The following is a 16149-nucleotide window of genomic DNA, read 5'->3' as shown; positions in this document are numbered from 1 at the left end:
TTAATTCAGTGCCTTCTCCTTGAGTAATCTTGTCAGTGCCTCTGGCTTCACCTCCTGTGTATAAGTGGTGTCTCTCTCTTCCCTCACCAATGTCCTGAGGGTCGCTAAGTCCCATTGATTGTATCTCCTTAATATGTATCAGATTTATCTCGTTTCTTGGTTCCTACTGCTGCATCCTTGTTCGTGCGCTTACCACTTCTTCATCAGGCTGTAGCACTGGTCTAGTCTCCTGTCTCTTTCATCTGTAACTGTCCATCTGTAATCCATTCTTCATGGTAGCCAGAGCAATCTTCTTCAAAATGCAAATCTCCTTTTTCTTTTTTTTTTTTGAGTTGGAGTCTCACTCCGTCGCCCAGACTGGAGTGCAGTGGCACGCTCCTGGCCACCGCAGCCTCGATCTGCTGGACTCTGGCAATCCTTCTGCCTCAGCCTTCCAAGTAGCTGGAACTACAGGTGCACGCTACCACGCCCAGCTAATTTTTGATTTATTGTAGAGATGAGGTCTCTACAAGTTGCCCAGGCGGGTCTCAAACCCGCGGGCTCAGACAATCCACTCACCTCAGCCTCCCAAAGTGCTGGGATTATAGGCTGAGCCACTGAGCCGGGCTAAATCTCCTTTTTTTAATAAAAAAAAAAAGTTAATTTATTTTAATATTTTAGAGACAGAGTCTTAACAGTGTTGGACTCAAACTCCTCGGTTCAAGTGATCTTCCCACCTCAGCCTCCTGGTTGGTTGGGACTATCGGTGTGCCCCCACCATGCATGTCTAAGATCTCTTATCTTTTAATGGCGGCCTCTGGCTTCTAGGAAATACAGACTTGTATTTTACTTTTTCCGCCGTTTTTTCTCCTCCCTCTTCCTTTTCTTGGCATTTGAATTTCCTTCTTATAAGACACTTCCTCTCCCTTTTTCCTAAGTTCAGGTGTCCCTTTGGAAGCCTTCTTTGCTTTCCAGTCTGAGTAGGAGTCCCTATCCTGTGGTCCTGCAGCACTTTGGGTGAACTTATTTAGAGCACAATGTGTTTATAATGGTCTGTTTGTGTCTCTCCCACCAGCTTATAAGAGACTCAAGAGAAGACATTATGTCTTGTGTCTTTTACTCCCAAGCACCTATCATAGTGCCTGGTACACAGTTCAGGGCGCTCGGTTCACAGTTGAAATCTGAGTTCAAATTCTAGCCCTATCACTTCCAGCTCTGTGAGCACAAACTTAAATTACGTAATGTCTCTGGGTCTTTCTGCTTACGAAAGACATGACTCCTGCCTCAGGCTGTTCCTGGCTGTTGGTCTAACATAGTTGGGGATAATTTCTGCCTTCCTAGCAAACTGCCCTATGATGTGACCCCTGAGCAGGCTTTGGCTCATGAAGAAGTGAAGACACGTCTAGACAACTCCATCAGGAACATGCGGGCTGTGACAGATAAGTTCCTCTCAGCCATTGTCAGCTCTGTGGACAAAATCCCGTGAGTGCCATCTGTCATGACCTACATAAAGCCTGGCATTAGTGTCCTTCTGCGCCCTGACCCTTCTCACTAAGTTCTTTCCATTCCACAGCTATGGGATGCGTTTCATTGCCAAAGTGCTGAAGGACTCGTTGCATGAGAAGTTCCCTGATGCTGGTGAGGATGAGCTGTTGAAGGTAAGAATCAGAGCTGGCAGATTCAGGCCCTTCCAGTAGGCCTTGGAGAAAAAGGCTATGAAGCTAGGCATGACCATAGATCATACTGAGTGCCTAAGTAAAGATTCCGGCAGTTGCTTGCTGTTGATTATGAGCTTTTGAAAGCAACTGAAAGTGGTAAATGAGACCTCTCTTAGTATGAAACAGTTTGGTGTACAAACATCAAATAAGTAGGGGAAGATGAATTTTTTCTGTCTTAGATAAATTTGAGTTCTATCTTTTCGCTGAGGTATTGCTCCCTCTGCTGGTGGCCAGGTGAATAGTAGCAAGATCTGCTAAGGCTGTTGCTGATAACTCTTTCTTACTCAGCCATGCTCCTTTTCTTTTTTTTCCCTTAATCTGAATGCTTTTTTCTTCTCTCTCCTAGTTCTGTGCTTTCCTACAGTGAGGCCTCGATTCTAGACTTTCTGTTCAGGTGAATTAATTTTATTTTTTCTGAATAAAACGCTAGGGGAAATGCTGTGACTGCCTTTGAATTCTTCTGTGGAAGAGATGTGTATTGAGTGAATTTAATTTCAGAGGCATGATCTTTGACATCTGAAGCATGAAGATGATTGGGGCTGGACAGATTTTACTATGCTAATTAGGTCATGTTTAAGGACTTATTTTAGCTGTTTGTTAGCTTTTTATAATGAAAGGAAACCTATGTGAAAGTGAAAAGTACACATGAGTGACAGCAGTCTTATTTCCTGCTTGATGTGTGAAAAAGATGCCCTAACTAGCTGGACTTTAAGTCTATCATTTTTGCCTTGTGAGCCTGCTCTTTCATTAATTACTGGTAGTGGTTTTCAGTTCTATTCTCTTTCTTTTCCCCTTATATCCAACAAAGGAATATTTGGTTGTTTTAGTTCCAAGAGAAAGTATGTGTGTGCATGTGTGTATGTATGGTTTTTATTTATTTTTTCCTCACAGGACTGCATTTTCTGGTTTCCTTTCCTACTAGCAAAGTCATTTGTGCTTACCTGTTAGTGTGGTTTTTAATACCCATATTTCTATTTCATCTGTTCCAGATTATTGGTAACTTGCTTTACTATCGATACATGAATCCAGCTATTGTTGCCCCTGATGCCTTTGACATCATTGACCTGTCGGCAGGAGGCCAACTTACCACAGACCAACGCCGAAATCTGGGCTCCATTGCAAAGATGCTCCAGCATGCTGCTTCCAATAAGATGTTTCTGGGAGATAATGCTCACTTAAGCATCATTAATGAATATCTTTCCCAGTCCTACCAGAAATTCAGGTAAGGGGAAAGGTACAAAGTACTTAAAAGATTCTGTGGGTGTATTTTTGTCTCTGAGGGGAAAGACAAGATTGAAAACCACCCCTAGGCTTCCTGGTCTGCCATACTGTAGGATACATACTTGATGTGCTCGGGCTTCAGAAGATGATGCTTTTAAAATTTAATTTTAATTTTTTTGAGTCAGAGTCTCACTCTATGTCTAGGCTGGAGTATATTGGCATTATCATGCTCACTGCAGTCTCTAACTTCCAGGCTTAGGCAATCCTCCCTCCTCAGCCTTCTCAGGAGCTGAAACTATTTGTTGTAGAGACAAGGTCTCATATGTTGCCCAGGCTGGTTTCAAACTCCTGAGCCCAAACAGTCCTCCCATCTCTGCCTCCCAAAATGCACGAGCCACCTACCTGCTCTAATGATGCATTTATTTTGAAGAGGTTTTTCGTATGAAATAGAGTAGTTAACATAAAATCAGTAGTTATGTATTAGGCATGTGTGACTTTGTATTCAGAGAAGAATTAGAGCTTTTGCTATTTGTAATTTAACATCTAATTTTTAATTCAATGCCTCAGAGCACTTAGAGATAGTTGGTTCTCCTAATGGCACAGGAGTCTGAGAACTGTCTGAAATTATAGTTCAGTGGTTCTAGTGGGTAAAACTAAAGCTACAAACTAGGTGGAGATAGACATTATTAAGCTAATATCCCAATGTTGTCAGGCACAATGAACATGCAGTAGTTTCTCCAGAATTAACTGTCTTGACTGGTTTCTGCTTGAAAATGGTGCTTGAGAAGTTTGTGGAATGTACTCTTGCCATCTTCTCATGCACATGTCACTTGTTGGGGGACTGTCTCCTGTGCTTATTTCCAGACGGTTTTTCCAAACTGCTTGTGACGTCCCAGAGCTTCAAGATAAGTTTAATGTGGACGAGTACTCTGATTTAGTAACCCTCACCAAACCAGTTATCTACATTTCCATTGGTGAAATCATCAACACCCACACTGTAAGTATTTTCTTTAATCACTTAATTTCTTTGCTCTATCCTTAATTACCTTCCTTGGCTGCTGCTTATCACTTCTGGTAGCCAGGTATCCCACCTTTCTATGATCATACTGATAACATAGCTCCTTGTTGTCCCTCTCTCTTTGCTTATTATTCTTTTTTTAAAATTTTATTTTATTTTAAAGATGTGGGGTACAATTTAGGGTTAAGTATACAAATGTTCATTATGCAGGTACCCTTGTTGATGAGGTGTGCCCCCCCCCAGCAGAATCCCACTACTGCCTTATTATTCTTAATAAGCAAAAGTTTCTCCAAATGTCCCCAGGCCACCTGCAATAGAATCATATGGGCTGATAGTTAAAATACTGTTTTTACTCTTCCTTCTTTTTACCCCAATCCTCTGTTATGTTTCTAACATGATCTAGAACATCAGCTTTTTTCTCTGTGTAGTCTTGGAATAGATTTTCCCCTTTAGAGCTGGAGCCTCCAGTTTCTTCAGATTTTTCAAATTCATTTATTTCCCCTTTGGTGAAATGTAGAACAGACATAAGTAAAGTGTAAATGAAATTTCAGGTACTGTCATTTCTGAGGTCATCACCTGGGATAATGGCATCTTGAAGACTTTGCTGAGAGCTCCTATGACAATGATAACATTGATTTTGGTATACTTCTCACTGAATTAAAAGATGTTATACACTAGAAACATTAAAAAAAAGTCTGAATGTGAGTTATCTGAACTGGTAATTGGGTACATTGGTGACTTTGGATATTCAACTCAGTGAGTTTCAGTGTTCTTTCTTACACAGGGCACGTGAATCCTTTATGGCCATGAGGTCAAAAGAGTACCAGTATTTTCTCTTCATACATCATAATGCATGTCATTCAGCAGAACTCAGTGTGGTGCTTTCTGTATCATATTGTTTATTTGGGTTTATTTACTGAGGATTGGCTTTGTCAGTTCTTCAAATCTAGAGCTTTGTTGTCTAACCTCTTTTGTGCAGATCACTATTAGACATTGTGAGTAGGGATAGGGTTTAGAGAGTTGAATGTGTAAATGGAATTGATCACTTGGTGTTTGCAGCTCCTATTAGATCACCAGGATGCCATTGCTCCAGAGCACAATGATCCGATCCATGAGCTGCTAGATGACCTTGGCGAGGTGCCCACCATCGAGTCCCTGATAGGTAAAATTCTGACTTAACTGCCCAGATAGTGAGGGGGTCATACAGAAGGGTGCTGTAATTGTCCTCTCCTTTGTTTTTGCACTCTACCAAACTCGGGATATACATTGGGAGACAAAACAGTCGTGATCCCTGTCTATGAGGAACCAAAGTTCCAAGGAAGACATACTACAAGCAGACATACAAATGATTATGTATTTAGAAATTATAAATCCTCTGAAGGAAAGAATTTTTTTTTTTTTTGAGTTAGAGTCTCACTCTGTCACCCAGACTGGAGTGCAGTGACATGCTCCCGGCCACCACATCCTCTACCTGCTGGGCTCCGGCAATCCTTCCGCCTCAGCCTTCCAAGTAGCCGGAATTACAGGCGCATGCTACCACACCCGGCTAATTTTTGATTTATTGTAGAGACAGTTCTTGCCAAGTTGCCCGGGTGGGTCTCGAACCCGCAGGCTCAGGCAATCCACTCGCTTCGGCCTCCCAAAGTGCTGGGATTATAGGCTGAGCCACTGAGCCCGGCCAGAAAGAATTTTCTGAGAGAGAATTGTGATATTACAGTGTTGGAATGATTTGTTAAACATTTATGAAGTTATTTTATTATGCATTCTTTGTCTTTATCATTTGGCACAATGTTTCTTTTATTTCTCAGTAAAAATTGTTCTTGCCACACTGTGAGTGTTGACTTATTCAAGTATCGTCTTAGACTTGCATCATCTTTTATTTTTTTTTATTTATTTATTTATTTATTTATTTATTTATTTTGAGTCAGTCTCACTCTGTTGCCCAGCCCAGTCTGGAGTGCAGTGGCATGCTCTCAACCGCCTCAGCTTCAACCTGCTGGGGTCAGGCAGTCCTTCCGCCTCAGCCTTCCAAGTAGCTGGAACCACAGGTGCATGCCACAATTCCTGGATAATTTTATGACTTGTAGAGATGAGGTCTCTCCAAGTTGCCCAGGCTGGTCTTGAACCCCAGAGCTCAGGCAATCCTCTCACCTCCGCCTCCCAAAGTGCTGGGATTATAGGTGTGAGCCACTCCTGGCTTATTTTTAATTCTTTTCTCTTCTTTATTATACTGACTCTTTCTACCCTCCCAAAACTTTAGGGGAAAGCTCTGGCAATTTGAATGACCCTAATAAGGAGGCACTGGCGAAGACAGAAGTATCTCTCACCCTGACCAACAAGTTTGATGTGCCTGGAGATGAAAATGCTGAGATGGATGCTCGGACTATCTTACTGAAGTGAGTTTCAAAAGTAGGAGGAATGGAATGAATTGATTCAAAGGTTTCTTGGCCCTGGGGGAGTGAGCCTGCTGGGTCATGCCTGAGGTGATTGTCCTTGTCTCTCATGCTTGTCATAATTCCAGTCACTTCACATACTGTACTTGGCTGCAGGACTTATCTGCCATATTTTGCTAATATGCCAAGATGAAACTTTAATCTTGGAAATCTTAACCCTGCTACCTACTCATTGTTAGATAAATAACCCTAGTTCCTTGAGTACTGTATGTTAGCAGCTGCCCATTGGGACCTCTGTGAGGTGGTGTTTGTACTGCCGCTGCTTAGGTCCATTTGAGAGGAACTAGAACACCTGGCGATGCTTCACTGCTTCCCCCATCTCATTTCAGTACAAAACGTTTAATTGTGGATGTCATCCGCTTCCAGCCAGGAGAGACCTTGACTGAAATCCTCGAAACACCAGCCACGAGTGAACAGGTAAAATTTAGGGTTTACCATATGCCTTATAAGATACATAAGCTCCCCTGTGATAGGTGCATGCCAGGGTTCAAGTAGGTAGTTACCTAGGGATAAGTGTAGACATAACGGGAGTGGTGGTATTTATGACTTATCTGAGAAAGTATTGGTTCTCAAGGCCAGAAGGAAATGTTCTTTGGGCACTCACATGCAGAGTATGTGTGCATGAATTTAACCTGGGGCAGAATCAGTGAGTCCATCTCGTACATTTGTCCCTTGGTATCTTCAGGGATTTAGTTACAGGACCCATCCCCCTGTCTCCCTACCCCAGGCCAATACCAAAATCCACATATGTAATCCTTGCAATATCCCTGTGAGGCAAGTATTTTCATTCTTTTTTTGTTGTTGTTATTGGGGTCTCACTCTGTTGCCCTGGCTAGAGTGCATTGCACAATCACAGCTCACTGCAACTTTGACCTCCTGGACTCAGGTGATCCTCTGCCTCAGCTTCCTGATTAGCTAGGACTATAGGTGTGTGCCACCATGCCCAGCTGATTTTTTTTTTAAGATATAGAGTCTCACTATGTTGCCTAGGCTGGTCTCAAACTCTTCTGGGCTCAAGCAGTCCTCCCACCTCAGCCTCCCAAAGTGCTGGGATTACAGCCATGAGACACCACACCTGGCCTCATTCTTATTTTACAGATGAGGAAACTAACCCTTATAGGTTAAATAATTTGCCCAACATCATTAGCTTGTAGTGGCAGAGCCAGACTTGGATCCTGTTCTGTCTGACTCCAAAACTTACGCTTTTTTCATTATGTGATGCAAAGAGTAGTCTTGTCCTTAGAAGAAAGGCGAATATTGGGAAAGGGAATTCTTCCCATTTGGGAGGAATTATAAATTTGAAGTATGAGCCATACCAAATGTAAACATCCCAGTATAATCAGTTCAAAATATGGCACCAGAGCCTTAGACAAAAAGATTTGGGATCTGTCAGCATGGAGATGATCGTGGATGTATTGAGAGTAAACAGACAAATGGCTGTGGAAGTGCCAAACCCATGATTAGGGCAAGAAGAGGATGCTGGGAAAGATGCGCAAGGTGACAACTAGGAAAAGACCTTGGATGTGAGGTGGGGGAATAGTCTTTAATGACTAGAACAATTGATACAGAAGCCAGATAGCAAGAAGTTAAAGAAAGAAGAAAGTGCTGAGAGAGTGGAATAGCAAGTACAGGTCATGTTGGACAGGGGCATGATGGACAAGCACTGTATGGTGACTGTGAAAGATGGCAGAATCTGCTGGGCTCGGTGGCTCAGCCTGTAACCCCGTGCCTTTGAGAGGCTGAGGTGAGTGGATTGCCTGAGCCCCCGGGTTCGAGACCCGCCTGGGCAGCGAGACCTCATCTCTACAATAAATCAAAAAATCAGCTGGGCGTGGTAGCGCATGCCTGTAATTCCGGCTACTCGGAAGGCTGAGGCGGAAGGATCGCCAGAGCCCAGCAGGTCGCGGCTGCGGTGGCCGGGAGCGGCCACTGCACTCCAATCTGGGCGACAGAGTGAGACTCCAACTCAAAAAAAAAAAAAGAAAGAAAGAAAGATGGCAGAATCAAGGGAAGGTTTTCCTTGTCAGGATTCTGGCATTTGCTGCAAGTTTAAAAGCAGAGGGAAGGCTTATGCACGAGTCAGCCTGGACAAGGTGGCAAAAAGAATTAGCAACTTAATGAGCACTGGTGTTGTGATAAGATAGTTATAACATTCATGGAGCCATGTTTTGAATGAAATTAAATGGCATCCAGGCAGCCCCCTCGGGTCCCCTCCCACTGTGGGAGCTTTCTGTCCTCTCAATAAATCCTGCTTTCTAAAAAAAAGAAGAAAAATTGGCTTCCATGTCTCAAAATGTGATAGGGAAAAATGAGGGATTTTTGTAGCCAGTAGAATTCAGTTTCCCTTGCATCTAGATTCCAGGGAAGAAGCCCTAAGAAGTTTTGTTATTTCGTAGATATAATCTCTTCTAGATGGAAAGAGATCTGCCTCTGCTTCATGGAGATTCTCACCTGTCATATTTTTCACTTGGCAGAGGGCAAAATTTGTTCCCCTCTGTTTCCAGGATAGAGTTTAGGAGCTGTACAAATTCAGATGTGAATATGCTATATAAATTCAAGTTGAGGTTTAGTGTGGTGAAGTTACTGAGAACTTATTTTTCTCATCTGCAGGATGTAGAACATCAGAGGGCCATGCAGAGACGTGCTATCCGTGATGCCAAAACTCCTGATAAGATGAAAAAGTCAAAATCTATAAAGGAAGACAATAACCTAACTCTTCAGGAGAAGAAAGAGAAAATCCAGACAGGATTAAAGAAGTTAACAGAGCTTGGAACTGTGGACCCAAAGAACAAATACCAGGAACTGATCAACGATATTGCCAGGGTACTGCATTTCGGGGACAGAGATGGCCTGGCCTTGCTTAAAGCTGTTTGAGAGACTTGTAAAGAGACAGTAGCCATTCAGATAATAGCATAGTTTAGGTTTATGGGCAGATTAGTACTCTCCGCCTGAAAAACCATTTCTGAACTCTCCACCATGAGGGCCTTGCCTGTCTTAAAGTGGCTTATTCTGTTGTCTAAATTCATAGGGAGAAAACACTAACTTGGACACATGTATGTCCTGATTTGTCTTTGGCCTTAAATAATTCTTCCAAGCCGGGCTCGGTGGCTCAGCCTGTAATCCCGCGCCTTTGGGAGGCTGAGGTGAGTGGATTGCCTGAGCCCGCGGGTTCGAGACCCGCCTGAGCAGCGAGACCTCATCTCTACAATAAATCAAAAATCAGCTGGGCATGGTAGCGCATGCCTGTAATTCTGGCTACTTGGAAGGCTGAGGCGGAAGGATCGCCGGAGCCCAGCAGGTTGAGGCTGCGGTGGCTGGGAGTGGCCACTGCACTCCAGTCTGGGTGACAGAGTGAGACTTCAACTCAAAAAAAAATAATAATTCTTCCAGATCTTTTGCATGATCACTGTGAAATATAAATTCATATCAAGTTGATCTTCATGTCTTTGACTTGTGGGAATCCTCTCAGGTGAAGGACTTTGGTGCAGACTGAGAGTTTAAGTATTCTCTGCTGTTGCACTAAGATATCATGCACACCTGGGAACTTGGTCAGTGAAGTATTACAATTCCCATTTTCTCCCTATCCCAACAACATATTTAAGAGATCTAAACTAGCTTTGCAAGTAAATTCTAAAAATGTGTAAGTCTAAATGTCATAATTTTCACTGCTAGAAGACATAAGTGGGGGGAAAGCTGAGATCTGAATTTCTCTATTTATTTATGAACACAAATTACTGCCTGTTAAGAATGTGTCAACAGCTGGGTGCGGTGGCTTAGGCCTGTAATCCCAGCACTTTGAAAGACGTAGGCGAGAGAATTGCCTGAGCCCACAAGTTCAAGACCTGCCTGGGCAACATGGTGAGACCTCGTCTCTACAATTAAAAAAAAAAAAAAAAAAATTAGCTGGGCGTGGTGGCGCATGCTTGTGGTTCTAGCTACTTGGAAGGATCACCTGAGTCCAGCAGGTTGAGCCTGCGGTAGCCATGAGCAGTGTGCCACTGCACTCCAGCCTGGGCAAAAGAGTGAACTCTGACTCAAAAAAAAAAAAAAAAAGAATGTGTCATCAGTCGGACATGGTGGCTCATGCCTGTAATCCCAGAACTTTGGGAGGCAGAGGTGAGAGGATTGCCTGAGCCCAGGGGTTCAAGGCCAGTCTGGGCAACTTGGCGAGACATTGTCTCTACAATAAATCAAAAAAATCAGCGGTCATAGTAGTGCGTGCCTGTAGTTCCAGCTACTTGGAAGGCTGAGGCAGAAGAATCACTTGAGCCCAGCAGAGGGCTTGAGTGTGCCACTGGACTCCAGTCTGGGCAACAGAGTTGAGACTCTGACTCAAAAGAAAAAAAAAGAATGTGTCTTCATAGTCAAGGCAGAGTTAAGCATTGCTGAATTCTAGTGTTAAATGATAATGATGCGAGAAGTATATGGTACCTATTTTTTTTAAATTTTGATCATTATGTCTCAGGATATCCGGAATCAGCGGCGATACCGACAGAGGAGAAAGGCTGAACTAGTGAAGTTGCAACAAACATACGCTGCTCTGAACTCTAAGGCCACCTTTTATGGGGAGCAGGTGGATTACTATAAAAGTTATATCAAAACCTGCTTGGATAACTTAGCCAGCAAGGGCAAGTGAGTAATTTTTTCTTTTAAATAATTTCAGAGGAAAGAATTAGGATGGGGAAAAAGAAGTAGCAGCAACTGAAGTGACATTGGAAATTTTTACCTCAAACACACTGGGTCTATCTATTGCATCAGTCCTTTATTTTGCCTCTAAATTGTTTATATAATTACCTATTTCCACTTGTTAGTGCATGATGTAAGTAATGTATGGGGGATTTCATGGATACTTATAGCTAGGCATCCCTTGTTCCACACAGTATCTTCTTGGCCCTAGAAATTAGAGAATCATGGGAGGAGATCATCTAGTGGTCCCAAAATTTTGATATTCTGGCCCCTCTCTATACCTTCTGGGGGCAGGAGCACAGACTGACTTTTTCGTGGGCAGTGGCCACAAACCATCATATGCCCGATTTACAGGAAGGGAGCTGAAAACCCAGACAGGTTAGGTGATAAGAGCAAGTTCTACTTGTAGGATTAGTTTATTTTTTACTCCTAACTTTTTCTTTTAAGAGTTTTCAAATCTCAGAAAGGTTGAATGAGTAGAACAGTAAGTACCCATATCCTTCATCTAGATTCACCTGTTTTTTCATTTTTATTCACTTATATATTTTTTAGAGACAAGGTCTTGCTCTGTTGCCCAGGCTGGAGAGCAGTGGTGGAATCATAGCTCACTATAACCTTGAGCTCCTGGGCTCAAGTGATTCTCCTGCCTCAGCCTCCCAAAGTATTGGGATTACAGGCATGAGCCAATTCACCTTTTTTAACATTTTGCCATACCTGTTTCCCCTTTCTCTGGCTTGCTCACTCTTATATGTGCACACACTCTTTTTCTCTCCCTCCCTGGAAGAATTCCTGGGGTGAGGCAGGGCTGGTGGGAAGGAATGAGAAGTAGGTCCCCCTAACCAAGCTGACTCTTGTGAGTTTTTGGCACGTTCCCATCATTCTTTGTAGACTTTCTGACACAAGATGTTTCATGTTTAACCTGTAGTTTCTCCTCCGCAGGCCTGGAATGAACTATTTCTCCAAGCTATTCCTCCAAGAACTATTTCTTGATTCCTTTTAATAAAGAATGTTATTTTGAATCTAAGAGCTAGACATTAGATGTTTATTGCCACATTCAGCACTGCTTCTAGGCCTTCTAAGCAGACAGCTAGATTCTCATTTATTTTTAAATGGCTGCATACTATTCCATTGTATAGCTAGATATAACAATTTACTTAAACAATTCTCTATTGATGGACACTTAAGTTGTTTCCAGTTGTTTATTATTATTATTACATTCTGCAGTGAATAACCTCTTGTACACATGCCATTTTGCAAATGTGGGCATATTTCTGAAGATAAATTCCTAGACATGAAATCGATGGGCAAAAAGGCTGTGCAACTATATTTTGATGTTTTTAGTTGCCTTCCATTGGGATTATTCCCATTTACACTCCTAGCAGCATTTCAGCTTTATTTCTTTTCTGTTTGTTTGAGTTGTAGTCTCATTCTGTCACCCAGGCTGAAGTGCAGTGGCACACTCACGGCCACTGCAGCCTCGACCTGCTGGGCTCAGGTGATCCTTCCGTCTCAGCCTTCCAAGTAGCTAGAACTACGCCACCACACCCGACTAATTTTTTTATTTATGGTAAAGACAAGGTCTCACCAAGTTGCCCTGGACTCAGGCAATCCTCTCACCTCCAACTCCCAGAGTGCTAGAATCACAGGCATGAACCACCACGCCCCTACACCAGAAGCCCTATTTCTTAAGATTCTCCCCTTGGAAATCCCAAATCCTTTGTTTTCATTTATCTCTATTCTTCCCTTTCTTACTTTTCTGAGCGCTCCTTGCCTCAATTGTTCTAATAGCCTCCTAGCTTATTTTCTTTTTCCTTGCCTGCATTTCTCTGTAATTGCTGTGCTGATTTCAACACTTCTAAAAATCACTTATTTGAAGTTATTTTTACTTTTTTCCTACACAGCTGAAGGGCTTAGGGCGACTTCTTCACCCCTGACATTCAGTACCATTCCCTGAGACTGGCATATCACACTTACTTGCCTAGGTTCCCAAAGGACAGAGGAGGATTAAGGCACTGTGAAATTCATGGGCGTTTCCTCAAATATAACTTAAAGACAGAAACAGGGATTGCTTAGGGCTAATCCTAACTTTTATTTGCCATTTTAGAATTGGGTGTGTTACTTGTGCATGTGTATGAAAATTTTCTGACCTCATTTCCTTGAATTACCAATGATGAAGACTCATAGTATATGGCCAGTTCTAGAAAGTATCATGATGTGATTTTTACAGGGTCTCCAAAAAGCCTAGGGAAATGAAAGGAAAGAAAAGCAAAAAGATTTCTCTGAAATATACGGCAGCAAGACTTCATGAAAAAGGAGTTCTTCTGGAAATTGAGGACCTGCAAGTGAATCAGTGAGTATTTATTTACTTTTTGACTTTGTTCTATAAGTTAATTTTAAAAAAATTTTTGCACTTATCACATCTTTAACTTCTTGTCTTTATCTTTCTATGGGTATTTTTTAATCTTTCTTTTAGTATTTTTTAATGTTTGTTAATATTTTTAAGTGCAGAATTAGGCCTCAGAATTAATTTGTCATAAGAGAGTTTTTCTTTTTCTTGTCTCTGGAACAATTTGTCTCAGGGGATGTTCACACTTATTTGTTTGGATCTGATCTTAATTTTTTCCCTTTAAAGCAGAAGGCATTACTTGGCTTTCTTCTGTGTCTGAACCAAGAATAACAATAAGAGTTTACTTTACTCCACTTGTGGCTAGGAACCTGGGATTTAACCTCATTTTCTTTTCTGGGGAGCATCAACTATTTTGCACATGGCTCCTGGATCTGGACCTCACATTCTCCCAGAGATCCTGGGCCCAGCATTATTAGCAAGTATTTATTGAGCATCTACTCAGTCAACTCTGTAACCTCAGGCCACTGCACTTTCTCTTCTTTGTGTCTGTTAAAAAAAAAAGGCCAGGCTCATTGGCTCAGCCTGTTATCCCAGCACTTTGGAAGGCCAAGGGGAGTGAATTGCCTGAGCCCACGGGTTCAAGACCAACCTGGGCAACTTAGCAAGACTTCATCTCCACAATAAATTTTTTTGAAAAATAGCCAGGTATGGTAGCACATTCCTGTAGTTCCAGCTACTTTGAAGACTGAGGCGAGAGGATTACTGGCGTCCAGTAGGTCGACACTGGGGTAGCTGTGAGCATGCCACTGCACTCCAGCCAGGCTATGGAGTGGGAAAAAAAAAAGATTTTTTTTTTTTTTTTGAGTTGTCTCACTCTGTCGTCCAGACGCTTCTGGCCACAGCCTCGATCTGCTGGGCTCTGGTGATCCTTCTACCTCAGCCTTCTAAGTAGCCAGAACTACAGGTACGTGCTACCACGCCTGGCTAACTTTTTTTTTATTGTAAAGATGAGGTCTCTCCAAGTTGCCCGGGTGGGTCTCGAACCCATGGGCTCAGGCAATCCACTCGCCTCGGCCCCCCAAAGTGCTGGGATTGAGCCATCGAGTCCGGCCAAGACTGTTTTAAGAAAGAAATTTTTAAATTTTTTATTCTAAAATAATACATATTTATTATTGAACTTTGAAAATATGGTAAAACGTAAAGAAAAAAGCACCTATAATTCTACATGCCTGAAATAACCACTGAAATTATTTTAGTATATTTTCTTTTATGTTCCTATTCACATAAGTGGTGTAAGTGGTGTTGATCCACCACTTATATACTTATCTACATTTATCTACCTAGTTACTATTTTTTAACATAAATTAAATGATACTGTTTATGGTCATGCATCCAACTTTTTCTTATAACATTACAAGAACATTTTTCATAATCTTTGAAAGCATCCTTTTTAAAAAAAAATTTAGGTTCAGAGGGTACATGTGCTGGTTTGTTGCATGGGTATATTTTGTGATGGTGAGGTTTGGGCTTCTATTGAATCTGTCACCCAAATAGTGAATATGGTGCCCAATAAGTAGTTTTTCAACCCTTGTTCCCGTTCCTCCTTCCCTTCTTTTGGAGTCCCCAGCATCTGTTGTTCCCATCTTTATGTCCTGGTGTTCTCAGTGTTTAGCTCCCACTTATAAGTTGAGAACATGAGGTATTTGGTTTTCTGTTTCTGTGTTAGTGGCCTCTAGCTGCATCCATGTTGCTGCAAAGGATGTGATTTTGCATGGTATTTTATAGTGTATGTGTACCAAATTTTATTTATCCGGTCCACTGTTGATGGGCAGGCACCCAGGTTGGTTCCATGTCTTTGCTACTGTGAATAGTGCTACAATAAACATACAAGTACAGGTGTCTTTTTGGTAGACCTGTTTATGTTCCTTTGGGTATATGCTCAGTAATGGGCTTGCTGGGTGGAGTGGTAATTCTCTTTTTAGTTCTTTGAGAAATCTCCAAACTGCTTTTCAAAGGGGCTGAACTGGTTTACATTCCCACCAGCAGTGTGTGAACAACTTGCTAACATCTGTTGTTTTTTGACTTTTTAGTAATAACCATTCTGACTGGTATGACATGGTATCTCATCAGTGTGATTTACATTTCTCTTACTAGTGATGTTGAGCTTTTTTAAAAACTGTTTTTTGGCCATTTGTGTATCTTGAGAAGCGTCTGTTCATGTACTCTGCCCACTTTTCTTTTCTTTTTTTTTTCTTTTTTGAGTTGGAGTCTTACTCCTTCACCCAGGCTGGAGTGCAGTGACACACACGCTGACGGCCACCCCAGTGTCGACCTTCTGTGCTCCAGTGATCCTTCCGCCTCAGCCTTCTGAGTAGCCAGAACTACAGACGCGCGCTACCACACCTGGCTATTTTTTATTTTATTGTAGAGATGAGGTCTCGCCAGATTGCCCGGGCTGGTCTCAAACCCGCGGGCTCAGGCAATCTACTCGCCCGGCCTCTGCCCACTTTTCAGTGGGGTTGTTTGGTATCTTTTCTTGTCAATTTAAGTTCCTTATAGATTCTGGATACTGGTCCTTTGTCATATTCAACAAGGGTTGAAAAACTACCTGTGGCCGGGCTCGATGGCTCAGCCTGTAATCCCAGCACTTTGGGAGGACGAGGTGAGTGGATTGCCTGAGCCCGTGGGTTCGAGACCCACCTGGGCAACTTGGCGAGACCTCATCTC

General features: G+C 42.4%; 1 protein-coding gene across 1 annotated transcript in view; it reads left to right on the top strand.

Annotated features, from left to right (window-relative positions):
• The window catches only part of IQGAP1 (IQ motif containing GTPase activating protein 1), a 112898-nt gene that overhangs the window by 87981 nt on the left and 8768 nt on the right, over positions 1–16149 (top strand). The window contains exons 26-35 of the mRNA XM_021713112.1: positions 1321–1461; positions 1553–1637; positions 2687–2919; positions 3783–3915; positions 4996–5098; positions 6197–6332; positions 6719–6806; positions 9000–9212; positions 10855–11021; positions 13303–13425. Coding sequence (XP_021568787.1) covers positions 1321–1461; positions 1553–1637; positions 2687–2919; positions 3783–3915; positions 4996–5098; positions 6197–6332; positions 6719–6806; positions 9000–9212; positions 10855–11021; positions 13303–13425 — 1422 coding nt within the window. The remainder of the gene's footprint in view (positions 1–1320; positions 1462–1552; positions 1638–2686; positions 2920–3782; positions 3916–4995; positions 5099–6196; positions 6333–6718; positions 6807–8999; positions 9213–10854; positions 11022–13302; positions 13426–16149) is intronic.

Source organism: Carlito syrichta, unplaced genomic scaffold, assembly GCF_000164805.1.
Source record: "Carlito syrichta isolate Samal-C Ts95f unplaced genomic scaffold, Tarsius_syrichta-2.0.1 Scaffold304234, whole genome shotgun sequence".
Classification (NCBI taxonomy): Eukaryota; Metazoa; Chordata; class Mammalia; order Primates; family Tarsiidae; genus Carlito; species Carlito syrichta.
Note: the sequence above shows the minus strand (reverse complement) of the source record. Positions and strands in the feature narration are given on the sequence as shown.